This window comes from Perca flavescens, chromosome 3, assembly GCF_004354835.1.
Source record: "Perca flavescens isolate YP-PL-M2 chromosome 3, PFLA_1.0, whole genome shotgun sequence".
NCBI lineage: Eukaryota > Metazoa > Chordata > Actinopteri > Perciformes > Percidae > Perca > Perca flavescens.
Window position 1 is genome coordinate 33,368,674 of NC_041333.1, and position 18,507 is coordinate 33,387,180.

At 42.4% G+C, this 18,507-nt stretch overlaps 1 protein-coding gene across 1 annotated transcript in view; it reads left to right on the top strand.

The window, feature by feature from the left end:
* The first annotated feature begins 3,026 nt into the window (after positions 1-3,026).
* The window catches only part of nova2 (NOVA alternative splicing regulator 2), an 85,315-nt gene continuing 69,834 nt past the window's right edge, over positions 3,027-18,507 (top strand). Inside the window, exons 1-2 of the mRNA XM_028574600.1 lie at positions 3,027-3,984; positions 6,949-7,017. Of these exons, the coding sequence (XP_028430401.1) occupies positions 3,828-3,984; positions 6,949-7,017 (226 nt within the window). The 5' untranslated portion in view covers positions 3,027-3,827. The remainder of the gene's footprint in view (positions 3,985-6,948; positions 7,018-18,507) is intronic.

Genomic DNA, 18,507 nt, shown 5'->3' on the forward strand with positions numbered 1-18,507 from the left:
AAAGAGGATAATATATGAGAAACAGGTAGCAGGACTGTGCGCTGCTCTTCTAGCAGGCTACCAGCAGAGAGCAGCAGAGGCCCAGCATCTGTGAGCAACACAGCAGACCTTCCATCCTGAATATCCATTTAGCTGGAGTCAGCCTGGACCCAGTGTTAGAGAAACACCCAAATTAGTGTCCGTACAGTACTAAACCCCGCAGGGAAAACAGGTGTGAGCAGGTCACACCTGCTGAGGAGGGCCTTGTTCTCATTTCACAAGACTTTACTTAAACCATTGGAGGGAAATTATTAGTAACAAATGCTTCTTCTTCTTTTTTTTTATTATGGAGCTGATAATGACCCTATGATGGATGTTGTCTGCTTAAATGTTTATCCCATTTTGTGCACCAAGTCAAATCGAAGAACCTTTTCACTATGTCAGAGGCCTGACATTTGACACTCCAGCTGGCTCGTGTCTCAGCTCTTCTTCCCTTTTTGCTTTTTGAGTCTCTACCAAAAAACTAAATTGTCACATAACTGTGAATTCCAGACTTTGGTTCCAAAATAATAAATAAAAAAAAAGAAAAGAAAATCCATCACTGGAAAATCGCATCTTCCTTACTGATTCCATGAGAGTAAAACTCTGAATAACATTTGCTGTTGGCTGTAAACGGAAGCTTTTGCATTCAGATTATGACATAGTGGGAAAAACTGAGTTATTACTGCAACCTTGCTTCTTCCAAATTACATGTGGTGTTCGGGATAACTTGTGGCAACTCTGAGAGCCCCTTTAAGTGTTTGGGGTCATTGTCCAAAGCCGAACAGGAGTTTGCAAAACAAAATCTCTGAAAACCATCTCACTAACATCTGCTCATAGCCCCAGCCTAATAAAAACTCAAGAATGCTGTTAGTCTGTGCGCTTTACTGCTTATGGGGCTACTTCACTTTTTCCATATGCTGCAGCAGCAGCTTGCACGGTCTGGCAGTGTGAGACCTTCACAGTTCAGCTTCCAGCAGATTTTGTCTCTGCTCCAAATGCATGTGTCCAGCCGAAACTGTGCTACACTCTACAATACTGTGCAGAGCAGCTCATACAATTAGGTGCCGGCGTCCAGGCCTTTTGTCCCTCTGAGCAGCGCCTACTATTTGTGGTGCAGAATCTGTTTCAGACTGCAGCCTGGGATCCATCTGCCTCAGATTTGCCACGTATTTCCAGAGCGGGAGACTGGCTCACCGGTGCATTTCTCATGGCGATGTGAAATAGTATGAGGAATCTGCACTGTGTGTGTGTATAGTGTGTGTGTGTGTGTGTGTGTGTGTGTGTGTGTGTGTGTGTGTGTGTGTGTGTGTGCGTGCATGTGCACAGGCAGCCCAATGTCACCTTGACTACAATCTACAGGAGGCAATGAGGGCGCACCGCATCTGTACGCCACTGGACAGAGGAGGAGAGAGGGAGTAGAAGGTATTGGTGTTGCGTGTCTCTCGGAGCGTGTGTGCGAATATGCCAAATGTGTGAGTGTGTGTGCGTGTGTGTGTGTGTGAGAAGAGAGAGAGAGAGAGAGAGAGAGAGAGAGAGAGAGAGAGAGAGAGAGAGAGAGAGAGAAAGACTGAGGCGGGTATAGCTCTCTCAGACAGCTCACAGTGCTGGAGGATCCCTCTTCACATCCAGGCAGAGCGACGCAGAGATGTCAGGCGCAGCACACACAGGTGGGTCACACACACAGCAGCTGAGGGGACAGGTGAGACAGGCACCCGGGTGCTCAGGTTTCATGCTTCCTAATATGTGGCTGTTTTCAAGTGTCCGAACTGCATCATGGTCATGCAAAACTACCAAACTTGTCAAATGAGTTTTTGTGTGTGGTGCAGGTAGAGGCTGAGCAGGCCTGCACTCTGGCCTATGGGTCATCAGTGTTGATCAGGTGCTTAGGAAAGAAAAATCTGTCAAATTTCATATTGTGGGGATCACAATGAGGAAAACGATTACAGATATATAAACAAACAAAAAAAAATTATTAGATTTTTTTTAAATGCTACTAATTTGTGCCTTTTCCACTTTAATAAAAAACAAAAAACACCCTCTTTAAACTGTCACTAGTTTAATTCACTTGCTGAATTCTGGTATTTAAATTCAAGCCAGAAAAACAGTGGGCGAGCTCTCCTCCTGCCGATCTCCAGGTGAGTTGGATGCTCCCTTGGCCTGCTGACAGGCAGCGCTTACAGACCTCCCAACAGCCGCAGAGGGACCTTCAGGCTCCCGTTCAACCACCATTTCATTTGCCGCGACTGTTGAGGAGTAAAAAAAAAAAAAAAAAACCGCCGTCGCATCCTTTTCCTCTCCGTCATGTGACTCAACCGGGCGAATATATCTGTGTCCTTTTCGTTTTGCCGGAGAAATGCAGCCTCGGCCAATCGTGTTTCGACTGATGAGTCTCTCTCTCTCTCTCTCTCCCTCATTTTCTCGCTTTCCCTCTCCCGATGCCTTCAGGGGACATCGAAGATTCGGAATCCACAAGTTGGTTCGAATACAAGCGACTACAAAAACGGCAAGGACGGGGATTTTATGTTTGAATTGAGGTCAAGAGATGGCATTTTTATTTGATGAAAGCCTATTAAGACGTCAACATGTTAGCCTATTTGTTTTACTGTGCTTCCTTTTGACTTTTGTGCACTCTGCATGAAAACCTGCAGAGTGTTGGGGCCATGAGATGGTTAAAGACCGCTGATGTGATGTGATGTAGGTTAATCAAATCCAATGACATTGTTTTTTTCTCCTTCACCACATCATAGCTCGATCTTGTAAACAAAAAAGAAAGACGCTCAAACTTGACAATACATTTCCAGGAGCAACATTTCAAATGATTTTAGGATTTATTTCCTGATTTAAAAAACAACAACACAGAAACACACAGACAAATCGCACTTTTACATAAACATGTGGGAAACCCGACTTTACGCGAAGCAAGTGAAGGCATCGCGAGGCCCTGTGACGTCGGCCGCTCCCCTGCGCTCCCTCTAGCAGCCAGTCAGAGAAGGGATGCTCTGAACGCAAGACTGCAGCATCTTCACCGAGAGAACGAGCAGGGAAAAAAATAAAAACACGTCTCTTTCTCTGTGTGTTTCTCCAACTCCGCGACTCCGGACCCTCTTCACCCACCCCGTCACCCCTGGGTGTCTTCATGATCGGAGCCAGAACAGGATAAGAAGAAAGAAAGTATAGCCTACTTATATAATAGCCTACACAAATAACGCATCGGATTTTTATTTTTTTTTTATTATTGCTTCAACGACCTTTTTTCTTTCTTCGGTTGATATCGCCTCTTTGTCCTTCGGTATTGTTATTTTATTTTATTTATTGTTCCGTTTCGCTGGCTGTTGCAGAGGAGCGCCACCATCCCTGCCATCCTGACATGAGTACGCTCTTTTATCTGGTTGCAGCGGAATGACACACATATCCTAGCTCTCATATCAGAAGGTTAATGGAAGATTGACGCTCCATCTGCACGTTTTCAGTAGCCTAGACCAATCTCCATCTGCAGAGGTTTCGGATTTTTTTTTTTTTTTTTTTCGCTCTCTGACTCGCTCATCCGCCACTCCAGCGTTTCTTTTCTTTCTGTCCCTGCGCAGCATCTCTGTACGCACGGCGCACTACGGAGAAACGCGCAGCTAACCTTCTCCGTCCGTAAGAAACAGGCGTATTTTTCTAATTCCCCAATCGATTTTCGCCTTCTCCGAGGACTCATCTGTACGGCTACGCTGCGTGAAAAAAAAAAAAAAAAAAAAAAAGACGAGAAAAAGGGGGGATTTAAAACGCAAACGCAGCCCAATCATCCAAGAGCAAGCTCGAAAATGATGGCCGGCGGAGCAGTACAGCAAAACGGGATTTTTTCAAATCCTCACCATCACAATCAACAACCACACATGGAGTCCGATCCCCCGGACTCACGTAAAAGACCCCTGGAGACTCCGACGGAGGCCAGCAGCACCAAACGCACAAACACAGGAGGTAAGAGCACCGATGGGGATGCGGGGAGCTGTTGGGGATTTTGGTGAATGTGGCTTCGTCCTGAAGGCAGGCGGAGAGAAAGGAGAGCAGGTTGATCTGATTCTTGACGTATATGTAGGCTACACGCAGGCACGCTGCAGCTCAGATCCACAGACTTGTGTTGCAATTTACGCAGCGATACGGGCTAAATATATAGGGGCTCGTTATTTTCATCCGCTTTCTAACGAGTGACAGTCATTTTTCCCATCAGCGTTAAAGTAACGATTAGCCGCCGCTTTAGGTGGAAAAGAGGAAACAATGAGAGGGGACTGACGGGGACGGGGGATTTGGAGGGAAGTCGCCGGTCCCCCCTCGCTCCCATCCTGACTGTTTCAGCCTCTTTAGATCCGCCGAATTGGGTAATTTTATTTTATTTTTTTATTGCGTCTTAAGATTTACGCACAGCCACAGCGGCCATGGTGGAGCCCAAAAAAAAAAAAAAAAAAAAAAAAAAAATCAAGGATGTAAACAAGTGAAAGCCAGATCAGGCTTGTGCGTGATCGCAGGCTCTCATCCCGCAGACGGATGACCTTGTGATAATCTCACACACCAGCCACCATATCGCCGCTTTGTGTGCAATTACACAAGCGGATAAACAAGCGAACTCACATTAACAGCAGGCCCGCGGGGGGGCGTTGAGATCCAGAAAGAACAAGGGAGGGTTGGGGGGGATCCAGAGCGGAATGCGACAGTGTCTCCGTGTGTTATTGCAGCATGTCGGTGCCTATGTGTATTCATGTGCTGATTTTAATAACAATGCAGCTGGAAGGGAGAAAATACTTTCTCTACACATTTTTTTTCCCAATCGTGTTTACTCATTATTCTCTGCTTGGATGAAATATTGATATGTCACCATGGTAATCACCATATTTGGTTTTTGTTTACATGCTGTCATGCGCCAAGCATTCCCATCACCCGGCATTACAACCATCAGTAGCCTATCTTGGCCATGCACCCCCCCCTCCATCATGGACATTTGGACATACACTACACCTTTAAATGTGTTATTTACACAACACCAAACTGAAGAATTGGGAGATGGTTTACATGCCACTAAATATTTTTGAGAGACCAAGGCTCACTTATAAAAGTTGTAATTAGAATTTGTAGGTTTTAGGCGACCCAACATTGAAGTGCAGACTGTCAGTATAAACATGTAGTCTTAGCCTACTCATATTCTGGACACCATGTTCCTTTAAGAGAAATATGTTTTTAGCAAGACTGAGAATAATATCCCAATTTTTGAAGTGGCAGATGTGTTTATAGAGCCGACCTTTCAAAGTCGAATTAAGCATCAGACGGTTCATCAAGATTTGCACTAAACTTACATTTTAGGTGACCTGCAACTTTGACGCATAAATTGGACTGGCTTTAGTAATATTCTTTAAATGAAGTTCCATGCAGCTGGTATGTTGTGGTGAATGTGTTTAAATTTGACTGTTTTCATGTAAAAAAACAAAACAACAAATACAAATATGTTTCATGTCAGCGCAGAGATATCTCTAAGACCGTGTTTAGACCCTGTGGAGTATATGGGACATTCAAACTCTCCACTAAAACACAGATAAATAAAATGCTTTTAAAGTTAGCATATCATTAAAGTCAAATGACAAATGCCTGGTTAATTATTAAGTCAAATCTCAAATGTATTCATTCACAAAAATCAATTAGTAAATCAAATAGGTAAAGAAAATGGGATTTCACTGCAGGTGTTTCTGCAGGTTTGATCAGGCAAGATCTCCATCATGTTAAAGGTGGTCAACATGACTAGATGGCATCTGGACAGAGGCGCCATTACTGGCCTTGCTTATCAGTCTCACGTTGAAATGGCCACAAGATTTCCCTGACAGAACTCTACATTTTGGGTGATCTATTACTTCAGTGCAAGCAAGTGTAATGGTTATTGTTTAAAATCTTAACAGACCCGTAGAGTTCGAGTGGCCTGTCCCTTTTAGTGCACAATGACAGGTGGTACAATACAAAAAATAAATAAAAAAATAACGAGTCTTAAGTGTGACCCATGGAGAGTTTTTTTTAAATCTTTTTGTAGATTTTTGAATTACTTGGCCCTTTTTTTCAGCAATGGCAGAAAAGTCATTTTTCACAGTTTCTTCAGCTGCCACCAGAAAAAAATGACAGTCGTCCTCGGGAATAAATAATTAGACAGCGAGAGTGTCCGGCTGAGGTTGCATGGTTTGACTGTAGATCAATGCACTCGGAGCACTAAAAGGCTCCTCCTCGCTGTGTGCAAGGCTCCCCCCTCAGGGGACCATCCTCCACGCCTGCATCACACTCAGACAGCTCGTCCATTTAGACAAATGAAAAGCTTGGGATGATGATGATGATGATGATGGTGATGATGATGATGATGATGATGGGCATGGCCGACCAGGCTTTTACTCAGGCTGAGAGGACGGCCCCCGGCCGCCGCCAGGTCAACGCTCCCTCAGCCGGCAGCATCAGGCTGATGGTCGCCTGACATTTGTTTGAAAAAGAACAAGTCGCTCCCACACACACTTCGCTCCACAGCCCCTTGAGATAATCAACAAAGAGGAATCAGAGCTTGGTTGCAGGTCTTTTGTGATTTTTTTTGCACTGACTCAGTTCTGTTTAAAATTTAAAAAAAAATGTCTCTTTGTTCCAATTACATGCCAAGACTTTAGTCTTGATTGTCTCTATTATGACAGCTTCAATCAATTAAATGACACCGATGAGATTAGCCCATACTTTTTTTTTTGAGGAAAAAAAAAAAAGCTTTTCACTGAGAGTATGTTTTTGTACTAATATTTTTAAGCTGCACCCAGGCTGCAGTTTTAGAGTTAAAGTCAAGTCAAAGTGCTGCTAAGAGATCATAACAATGGTTGTTTCTCTGTATCATTAGTTTACGCCACACACTCCCCACCCCTGTGCTTCCTCTCTCTGTAGTGGCCTTCCTGCAGCCCCTATTTGAAACTGAAGGCATTGTATTCCCTCACCAAGAAACTGAGACTCATGGTAAGAGAGACTTTGCTTTTGATCTTCTACCTGTTTTTTTTTTTAATTTTTTTTTGGTATCTTTACTGTAACCTTCTTCAATGCAGGAATGATTCAGCAATGACAACAAGTACATGTTGTGTTCTTGAGGGTCAAATTATGCAGAGTGAAATCTAAATTTTAGGGCATTTCAATGACGAGGTCTGACCTGCTGCCTGACATTTAAATAGGGCTTAAAGTAACACCCTCATGTTCTACTCATGATCCAGGATAATGCATGCTGATATTGTTTATATTGTATGTTTTCAGTTCCATAACATCCATTTTCATGCTTTTTTTTGGTATACAAATTCAGTGTTTCTTTTGTCATGATACCCAACATTACTGCACAGAGGAGTTCTGATGACCTTTGACCTCATGCTAGCCATGCCATCAAAGCGCTTGGGTTGATGACGTGCTGATGTGCCGTCGCAATTGTTCATTCTCTGAGTGTGTTCGAAGTTTCATACGCGATGGCTACGGTACGCGCCGTGCGACCGCTGTGGAGCGACTGTAGGTGTGACCTATTTCCTTTTTCCACAGGAAGACTGAAACCTAACGTGTAGAGCTCTAACAGAAAGAAGAACGCTTTTAAATCAGAAATATTTCTCTTCGTCTGAGCAGGAAATCACGTTTGTTTTTCCTTCGACAACTGCAGCTCGGATATACTTTAAAAATGTAAGGTACAACGCCTGGGCAAAGTGTTTTCCATTCATGTCACTCAGATCTGTGTGAATGAGTAGGGAGAATAGACATTTAATTCAAAGAAGACAAAAGAAAAAGATAGACTTGGATTTTTTCTGCTGACATTCCCGTTGGTTTGTGTCCAGGGTTTATCCAAACGTGTGTGTGTGTGTGTGTGTGTGTGTGTGTGTGTGTGTATGTGGGGAAAGAGCTGGTCAGCTGTCAGACAGTAGAGATACAAGATGACGTGGGTCCACTATAACCCCGAGGGTCATAAATCACAGCTATATCTCATAAAAGCTGAAGGTCTTAAAGACGAAAAGATCAATGAGTCGCTGCAGTAGCTGCTGTTCACAGCACCCCCCCCCCCCCCCCACACACACACACACACACCCACCAGCCCTCTAATCCCCCAACCCAAAAGCATTCTCATCTCTGCGCCTCCCCTGCCCCTCACCCCGACCCAGCAGCCCCACACACACACACACACATTAAAGGAATTCTGATTTCCTTCTTATCATGTACATAATGATCAGAGACTTTTAATGTGCTTATTGTTAATATTTGATTTAGTTTCAGAAGTTTAAACTTGGATCATTTTCAAAGCCGGACTTGGATCACGGTTGGCTTAATTAGTAATAATCTAGCATTCATAATTCAAGGATCTGCTGCCGTCAGCCAATCGGGGTTTAGTGTTTGATGTTGACCTACATTTTTACTGAAAAAACTGATGAAGAATGTATTCTTTTCTTGAAAAGTCTTACTATTTTACATGCAAAACTGAATATCGGTGAGGAGAGTTTACAGCAACAGCACCGAGCTCTGAAAAGTCTGAAAAGTTATGCAGCGTGTGCTTTGAGATATTTTGTAATGAAACTTTGTTTAAATTTGAGCACTTATAAGTCTCAAAATGATAAGAATTCAATCTTTCAATCGTCACAAATTTCCTTTTTTCTTGGTGGAAAACAAACCATGGGAGGCTAAAACTTTCCACTGATACTACAAACTGATAAAGTATTTGTTTAGGGCACTGGAACAGTATGACCAATACTGATACTTAATACCTAGCAGCAGCCTCTCCGTCTAATAGAAATTACTTGGATTCAGTTTATTCAAATCAAATGCAGCTTTCAGGGGAAAAACTGTGTGTGTAAGCCATTAAGAACTCTTATGTAAGCACAAACAAAATAAATTGGAATTTTTTTCGATTTTCACGGTCAGAAAAAAGAACATGTGAGTGGGGGAACGCCTACATGTTTAACAGTCAGGGAAAAGTTTGCTGACCTGGACGTACAGACCTTTCAGTCCTTTCATCACTTTATATTATAGTCTCTTCTCTTCTCTCCTGTCTGTAAGATATAATACATTCATTTAGTAAATGGATGGACTGGCAAGCTGGTGTTGCGAAGAGGGGTGGGTGGGGGGGGACTTGAAATGCCCTTGCCAAGTGACATTAGGGGACTAGCAGTACGCCGGAAGAGTGTGTGCGTGTGTGCGTTTGTCGGTGTGTTTTATTTATGACGTAAGTTGCAAAAAGCAGAGATGAAGTTTAATGAGAGAGTGTGTGTGTGTGTGTGTGAATGATGTAGATGCACACACTTACTGCCTGCTGTGTAGCGAGCCTTGGCTGTACGAGACAGGCCCTTTGATGCTATTGATCCGAGTTTTTTCTGTTGCTCCTGGAGCTGAGTGGAGCATCTTTTTACTTTGGTACAAAGGAGAGCTACCTTCCTCGCATTGATTGGCTGACGAGCTGAGGAGGAAGAAGCCCCACATTTGGCTTAGAGCAATCGAAAATAAACCCCAGGCTGAGGGGGTTCAGTCTTAAATACATCTAAGAGTGTGCCAGAACACATAGCAATAAGTTGACATTTTAATGAAATAATAAGTCATCAGAACTGTTGAGATGCGTGTTTGACAAAATATACAGAATTGTATTTTTTTTCCTATATTGAGCGTTGAATGCTAAGCAGTCTTTTTTATGAAAAGGAAAGTGAGCGATAAGGCTCACACTCGTGCTCTCTCCTCATGTAGCTTTCAGAACACAGCGTTCTCCTCTGCGACACGCCTGTTTTGTTCACTCGCGAGCCTGAGCCCCTCATCCTCTCGCCCTCTTCCATTCTCTCCATCATCCTCTCCTCCTCATCCATACTAATCATGCTCTACTTCAGACCATCACTACTGCACCCTCCTCCCCCCTCCTGTCCTCCTTCAGTCTCGTCCTTCCACCCTCTTTCGTCCTCCACCCATCCCCTTCATCCATCGCGGGGCTGCCCATTGACGACGCTCGCTCGGCAACCGTTTCCGAGGCTGTCGATCGATTTGCAGCCGCCGCCGCCACCGCCGCCGGCAGGACTCTGCCAGCGGTAGCTGCGACTCTCCTTCTCCACCTCCACCCTCTTCTCTACCTCTTTATTTTTTTTTTCAAGGCACTGCGTCAAAGTAAAAAAAAAAAAAAAAAAAAGAGAGAAGCCATTGTACAGGGTGGGGTGAAGGCGCTGAGAGGTGGAAATGTTGCCACAAAGGGAGGCGTGCGATTGGTGGAGCGAGACGCCGGTCGCAGCTAGCTGGTCGCTGATAGGTGAGGAGAGCAGGGCGGAGATGAATATGGATAAGGGAGCGATGAAAGGGCCGATGCAGCGAGGGCGACTGAAAGGGCCCCCTCCTCTGAAATAGCCTTGGTTCGTGAACAATACACATCAGTTTTCACACACACACACACACACACACGCACACACACACGCACGCACACACACTGCTGGGAGAGAAAGGAGGCGGCTGCTTCAGTTATCTTTGTTAGCGTAGCCACCATGTCTGCTTCGATTTCTACGCAGACGCCCTGATGATAGGGATCGTTCCAGTATGGAGACATTTAATTGGCTCTCCCTAAACCATTCATACTGAATTACTTTGTGGCTTTTTATTTCTGATAAATAGATGGAGGTATTACTGTTACTGACCAGGACTTTATATCTTTTTTTCTATTCTATTCTATTCTATTCCATATTTCTGCATTTCAGACCCAGTCTGTAAATGTATTTTATTTTTTTAGCTATCATGTTTTAGAATTCCATAATTTATTCAGATTGGTGCCGCACAATGTTTTCAAATGACAAGAGCCAATTATTATGTTTCTTTATAAAGAGCTGTGCGTCATTTTCGAACTGAAATGCCCTCCATTTTAAAAACAGCCTCTCTAAGAAATTGATTGCTGGCATGAAAACAAAACACAGCATTATATACTGCTGGTGTTATGAGTCATCTTGTTACATTTAAGAGGAAAAAAGGGTCCTTTTTTTAAGAGCACACTAATTTGTCATGGTCATGGTGACACTGGCTTAAAAAAAGAAACTTTCAAACTGTAGATATGTAGCATTTAGGAATTAAATCCCTTAGCAGTCACTTCAAGCAGGTCATTGGGCTTTACCTGAGTCTATGAATTAAACTCTTTCCACATTTCTTTTTCAAATGACAGCTTCTGAATTTAGTGATTACGAAATCTGAGCACCTTTTGCGCGCTGAAAGTCGCCACCAAATCTAAATTGAATAAATGACGTGGGAAAAGTGAAATATTCAGACGCTGCAGAGGCAGAGACGATAAAGATAGAGGTATTTCCTCCTGCTTGCCCTTCCTCTGCGAGCTTTCTGTGTTTATGGGTGACGACGGCCATCTTTCAGATCGAAGACAGCTGGTCAAAGCCTCACTGCTGGAGAGCTTTACATGTTTGTGTGTGTGTGTGTGTGTGTGTGAATGCTAACCCCCAACAAAAGAGTAGAGAACTTGAAGGGGTGTGTTAGACAAAGCCTGCCCCCCTTAACTCTCCCTGCTTAGGGGAGATGAATATTTTCCAAGTCCCCAGAGCTCAGAGCCTCCATACCACAGCCCCCGTTCATCAGCCAGGCTGTGTTCACACTGTGTTCACTACTTCCTCTCAAAGAGTACAATACAATAACTTTAGTCTCTGTAATGGCACAGGGAGCTATCAACAATTCAAGTTCTGACACACACTGTTACAGTAAATGTGAAAAAGTCCAAAAAACGTCTAGAGAGCAATCCAACACCCAGTTCTAGCTTTAATATGTATTTAACAAATGTGTAACTGTAAATCAGTTACATTCAGTCCCCCTTTAGTCATGTCCTCTATTTCTGCTATGAAGAGGGGACATAGGTATTGTTTGTCAGAAGCATGTGAGGAAAAGTAAGAGAACATGAGAACGGATTTGTGATCTTCAGCCCGCCCCGCCCCTGCAGGCCCATGGACACCAGATCCCAGGATTTGAGCCTCCAATCCCCCAGCATGGAGAGCCTATTCTGGGCCTGGCGGGTCCACAGGGGCCTCAGCAACAGATTGGACTGTTTACTCATCCAGTTATGTCGTTGTGGACCATTTATTATTTATCGTGAACGACCTCTAAGTCTCCAAAAAAAAAGGATCCCTTTCTTGACCCACAGAGCCTTTTAACATAAACACACACACACACACACACACACACACACACACACACACACATATACACAGACATACAGTACAGTTTGATGAACTTATGAAGACATTTTCATAACGTACAAACACACAGCAGGGTGAAAAGTGGTACCTCTCGCTTGTGCTGCTGGTACACTTCATAACAAACTTTGGGAGTGGTGGGTTGGCCATTGTTAAATCCTTTTTTTTTTTTTTTTTTTTTTTAAGAAAAGTACTTCCTGTGAGTGTTGTAATGTAGGGATTTGTGTGTGTGTGTTGCTTAGAGTAGTGAAAGCAAAGACCCTCGTCATAGCAACCAGTAGGGAACCCTGTAGTTACACAGCTGCAGACACACCATATCGCCACACACACACACACACACACACACACACACACACACACACACACACACACACACACACACACATATGGCCGCACGTACACACACACACACACACACACACACACACACACACACACACACACACACACACACACACACACACACACACATATACAATTACCTGCTCTGCACTAGTTGAGTAGTTTGAAGTTGTAAACCTCCATTTTAATTTCTTCGTTTTTAACTGTGACTCGTGTGTTTGTGTTTTGTGTTGAAGTTGGATAAGATGACCGAGTTTAATCACCTAGGAAAGCTGCAAAAGTCCCCCCATTAGCATCTTCTTTGTAAATAAGTCTTATTGAAAAATAAATATAGTAGCAACAAGGTAGCTTTGAGTAGGTCAACAGTTGGGTGTTAGATCTAGAGCAACATTCCGGTAAGACGGCAGAAAGAAACTACTGTGAGCTAAGTGATTACAACTGCAGAGAAAGTAAAATATGCTACTTTGAAGGAAAAGTCCAAACCCTTCTGAAAATTGACGCCTCTGTACACCTAGCTAATTTCTGCATAGCGTGGCTTTTTGAGTGTCTTTTTCAGAAAAATACAGGTGATTCCACTTTCGGAAAGGAAGTTTTTAAAGGTCCCATATTGTAATAAGAAAGATCATTATTATTATTCATTATAAAGCAGGTCAATGTCCTATGTAAATACTGTGAAAGTATTAAAATGCTCAATCCACAGAGAAATGCATACAGCCCGTATTTAGAAACTGTGCCTTTAAACAAGCCATCAGGACTTCTGCACAGTTGCTGATACAGTTATTCCCCGGCTGCAAAGCGGTGCAGAAACTCCCAGGCAGTCTGGGAGGGAGGGGGGCTTAATACAGGGGGTGAATACAGGGGTGTGAATACAGGTATATTCTGACAGATAGGATGAGAAAAATGTGTTTTTGAACATCAAAGCATATTAACATGTTCTAGTAGAAACACAAAATACAAGTATGAACCTGAAAATGAGCATGACATGGGACCTTTAAGGTAGACGATCCAACCAATATTTGCGAAGCATAGTAAGGCCCTACTTAACTCCTGAACTTAGGCATAGCTTGTGTCATAGCCTGCTATTCTCCTTATCACATTAAGGTCATTGTTCATCCATTTAGGAACCCCACAAAATACTCCCTCCATACATGCAGATACAACCTTAAGACATAATCAGTAACAATCACCATATCTGTAATTATGGTGTTTTTCTTGTTCTCACTTGGACTGAAAGTTTACATGCTCATTATGTTGTCAGCGTGAAAGACACATCAGGAGGCTGAGACGCTGGATCTTTGATGATGCTTCATATCAACAAGTGCAGAAAAAAGTAGCAGAGAACAATGAGTGTGACATCACGCTGAGACATCAACCAGCAGTGTGTTATTTGTGTAGTTCTAACAGCCCAAGTAGCCAAGGACATTAATAGGTTTAACCCATTCTTCTATCTCAATTTTAAATGTGTTTGTTTGAATTATATTTTCCTTTTTTAACTGTATTTTTGCTTGCTTTAACTGTAAGGTGTCCTTGAGTGCCATGAAAGGTGCCCATGAGTAAAATGTTTCGTCAGAGTTGTTATACAGCGGCAGCCACTGTGGTGCATACAGCAAAAAATACGCAGAATGCTTTCGGATTACAGTGCATTACTTTACGTAGCTTTTTGTACGAATGGTTCATGAGAATAGCGTTTGACTTCCATGTTTTTCGGTTGACCTCCGTCATACCTCCACTGCGGGGCCTCATTTTAAAAATAAGTTCTGAATCAGTGAGCATTTGTTGTTGGATTCTTGTAAAAGTGAATTTTTTTTTTTTTTTTACCAGAAGCTTTTTTCTGTTAATCTTTTTTTTCTCTCCAAAGAATAAATTATTTCACCAAGACATGTTGCTCAAACACCCACGAATGGAGAACTTTCTTAACCATCACTTTTTAATGTGCTGAGCTGTGAGAGGGAATATGGCGTGGGTGAGCGTTACGTGACCTCGATCGGATTTTGAGGTTAGTGCTGACACTGATGGCTCAGACGCGGCGAGCACAGCTTCCGGCTGCTTATTATGCCTGGTTAGATTGGCATGCACGAGTATCACCTGCACCCCTGGGATGTGGGATGACACACCGACGAGAGCGCGGGGTGTAATTACACATAATTAGAATTTGCAACTGTGACATGTAGATAAATGAGGCTTGGCTTTTACAAAACTGTGATAAAAATGTAATCAAACTGTGCTCTTCTTCGTGGGCGGATGGTTCACACCGGATCAGGAAGACAGTAACATGAGTGGCAGGATAATTTCCCAACATTAGGATTTACCTTTGTGTTCACCACATGGAAGTTCATGAGGTTAGAGCAAAATAGTGAACAAGATGTTATTCTCTCCATAATGCAGCATTGATGTTAAAAAAAAAAACAACAACGTAGAAACTCATTGTTTAGGTTACAAAAGCCTCCGTTCTAGTGTTTTATCCCGTGAGCCTGTTTTCTTCACTCCTATAATTTGCAGTTTGTCAGCATGACCCTATACAGTAGACTCACAAAACAAAATGAAGCCACAAAGTGTGATTTGTTTTCATTCAGTCTTTTACAGTAAAACTGTCAAAAGTCACATTTGCTGGGGCATACAAATTTAAGAGAATCTGCTATGTACAGTGCACACAGAGTCAAAACATCACATCCTTAAGTACAGAGCAGGGTTTTAGTTTGTACAAGAGGCTCTTTAATGTTGCACGATAAGAGCTTTTACTTTGAAACCAGATCGATCATTAAAAAGAGCTCAACGTGTAGATGCATTACTTTTGGTGCTTGAACCGTTATATGTCAGAGGCTTTTAGAAAGAGCAGATAAATCTGATAAAACTAGAGGAATGCTGATAAAACTTTGTAAACAGTATCATTCTATGTAGTGCAGTGTGGGAGGAAGAGGCAGATAGTGCAGCCCAGTTTTCAGGTTGTTGTTTTTTTATATCTAGAAGTTCATATTTATTAAAATTGAGTCATGGCAGTTATCTCAAAGTGTAACTCAATCTGTGTTACATAACCCTGTTAACAAACTCAACACTGGAGATCTGCAGTGCTGTTTGATGACAGATGCATTTAATAGTGTTAACGTCTGTATTTTTTTATGCATTCCTAGTGTGTGACATAGTGTTCCCAAATTATTTTCCGTATGAGAAATAATCGATGAACGGGATCTACAGTAAAACATTAAAGATCCAGTCGGGTTTTTTTACAGCTTGCAAAGGTTCAATTTTTTTTTGTTGCAGCATATATAAATTATTGTTTTACTGTTGCCATGGTAACATGTACAAGTGTTACCATTCAACAGATACAAGTGATGAACATGAGTCACTCATTATCCTCTTATATACATGATGAGTCATGTTGCCAAGGTGTGTAGGCTTGTTTATGAGACGTGAGAACAGCCTGTTTGTGGAGTGTATGTGCTTGTATCTGTTTTTCGCTGCAGACACGCTATTGTATTTGTGTGTACATACATACATATGTGTGTGTGTGTGTGTGTGTGTGTGTGTGTGTGTGTTTCGTATTTACCAATTCCCCTGCCTTATTAATACTGGCTGTTATAATTAGCTAGCCTCTATCTAAAGCAGGTCAGTCCAAGGCTTCGTACTCAAAGTGGGTCACTGCAGCACACTGAGGAGAGGAGGAGAGGAGAGGAGAGGAGAGGAGAGGAGAGGAGAGGAGAGGAGAGGAGAGAAAAGAAAAGAAAAGAAAGGAGGAGGAGGAGAAGAGGAGACAGGTAACGAGGAGAAGACAGACAGTTTTAGGCCACAATGTGACATTTCTTCAAGCTAAAAAACAAAGTGCTTCTGTGAGCGAATTAATGTCTCATCATTGTTGTCACTACGCAGCTAATTAGCGATAGCCATCTTGACTAAAATAAAAATAAAAATATGATGACGGACAATAGAACAAGGAGCCTGTTACAAACAAAGTATTTCATCAGGAAACCAAGAGGTTAGTGAAGTTCCAAAGTGCAGCTTAAGTTTGACTCTAAGCGCTCAGGGCTCGGCCCAAAAAACATGCCACAGCCATCCAAAACCGAAAAAAGGTTTGGAGGAGAAGCAAGTCTGCTGCAAACAATCTGCTGAGAATAACTAGACAAACATCCTCGAATCACAAACAAAATATAACTTTCTTCAACTGAACTGCAGAAAGCAAGAGGTTGTGGAGAAAACTAATACTGAGCTTAGTAATCATGCTTCTAGCTAAGGTTGTACAGTATATTTGTTATTGGGTTAGTGAGCAGTAGCTGTATGGTTCTGCTATGTTTTAATATTTTGTTCAGACCTACATCTTTGTAAGTTTGCCAGGTGGCTATTTGCATGCTTTGAGCGACTCGTGTACTCAGATCAAGTAATTTACACCTCTCATGTGGCTTTGTTTCTGAGAATAGTAGTACAATTTCAGGCAGGAGATGAAGGACAGAAGGAAAAAGCAGATAGATGACAGAAGGATGAATAGATAGTTGGATTTTAGGACCTAAAGAGAAAGAAGAAGTTTGTTGTGAAGAAGTTGAGATGAAGGTCATTATCATTTAGGTGTTTTTCTATTTTGTAAACATCCCGCTGGAACTCCAGCCAGTAAGAAGTCCGAAGGGAAGAGCATTTAATTTAACACAACTCACTGAAAACAGCTCGCTTACTAATGGAGATCAGGGGATTCTAATAAACACAAGCTTTTAAAAAAAAGAGGCTAAACTTTCTTTGACAAAATGAAAAAAAAGTGAGTAGTTTCATCTCTCCTCTACATCCATGTCTGAGCTCCCTGCGGTTTGTATTTCATCACTAGCCGAGCTGAGGAAGGGCAGGGGAGTGTCAGTTTTCCTGTCTGTGTGCTCATGCTTTGACTTGGCTGAACACTCAGAGATGAGAACAGAGCCCACCCAGTATTTAACACTCTGAGCACTTTACTACTACCATCCCTCTGCACACGGCACACACATTTGGTGGAGATGGAAAGAGAGTTTCCTGAGATTAAGGCTGCCCCCTCTTAGTCGATTAGTTATTATTATTAATCGTTGTTTGGTCTTACAGGCTGGCTATATTTAAAAAAAAACAACTCCTGAAACACCACCTGTTTAACACAGCCAACAACCTCCTTTAGCTTAGCCACAGTAATTCTGTAAAGTGTCCTGGCTATATAAATAAAAGTTATTATTATTATTATTATTACATAGCACGTGTAACGTAAGCTGAGCGGACGTTCCAACACAACGCTTTCACTATAATCAATGAAACTGGCTACACCGGGCACAAAAGCAGCGCATAGGGATGCGTATGCTCTGCGGAGATCCTCTCTACAACCATTAAAATAGGACGTAGTAGGTCTTCTGTTTATATTTTTTACACTTTTACACAGAAATGGATGATAAAGTATCTGTATTTCTTTTAAATTAAACTACCGATACACAGGAGACGACTTAATGACTCAATGAGCGTACTGGCAGTTTCAATTTGCGAGTTTCTGTTTTTATTTCTTGTTTCCCTCACCTGCGTCTTCTGATAACAGCTGACAGTGAATTGACGTTTTCACAGCGCTGTGCCGGCTCCAAAAAAACTGAAGAAACAACAACAATCCCAAAGCAAAAAGTTCTCTGTTTCGCCTGTAACTCACACACTCCTACACCGTGTGTGTGTAGCAGGTGTAGCCATGGAGATACATTCCGCGGCACGTCCGCTTTGCTAACGGTCTGCATACATTACGCGTTCAAAGTAGCCAAAGCGTTAGTCGACTAATATTTCTTTAGTCCATATTTCTAATGCTTTTTCATGCTGAATGCCCTATTTCACACCTCAGACTTGTTGATAAAATCACATGAGTTAGTCGACTAAGAATTTCTTACGTCGAGAACCATGTGTTCCACTGTCAAATGCTAATTGTAAGGTGTACTATTTTGGAGTTAGTGTACAAGAAATGAGTGTACTT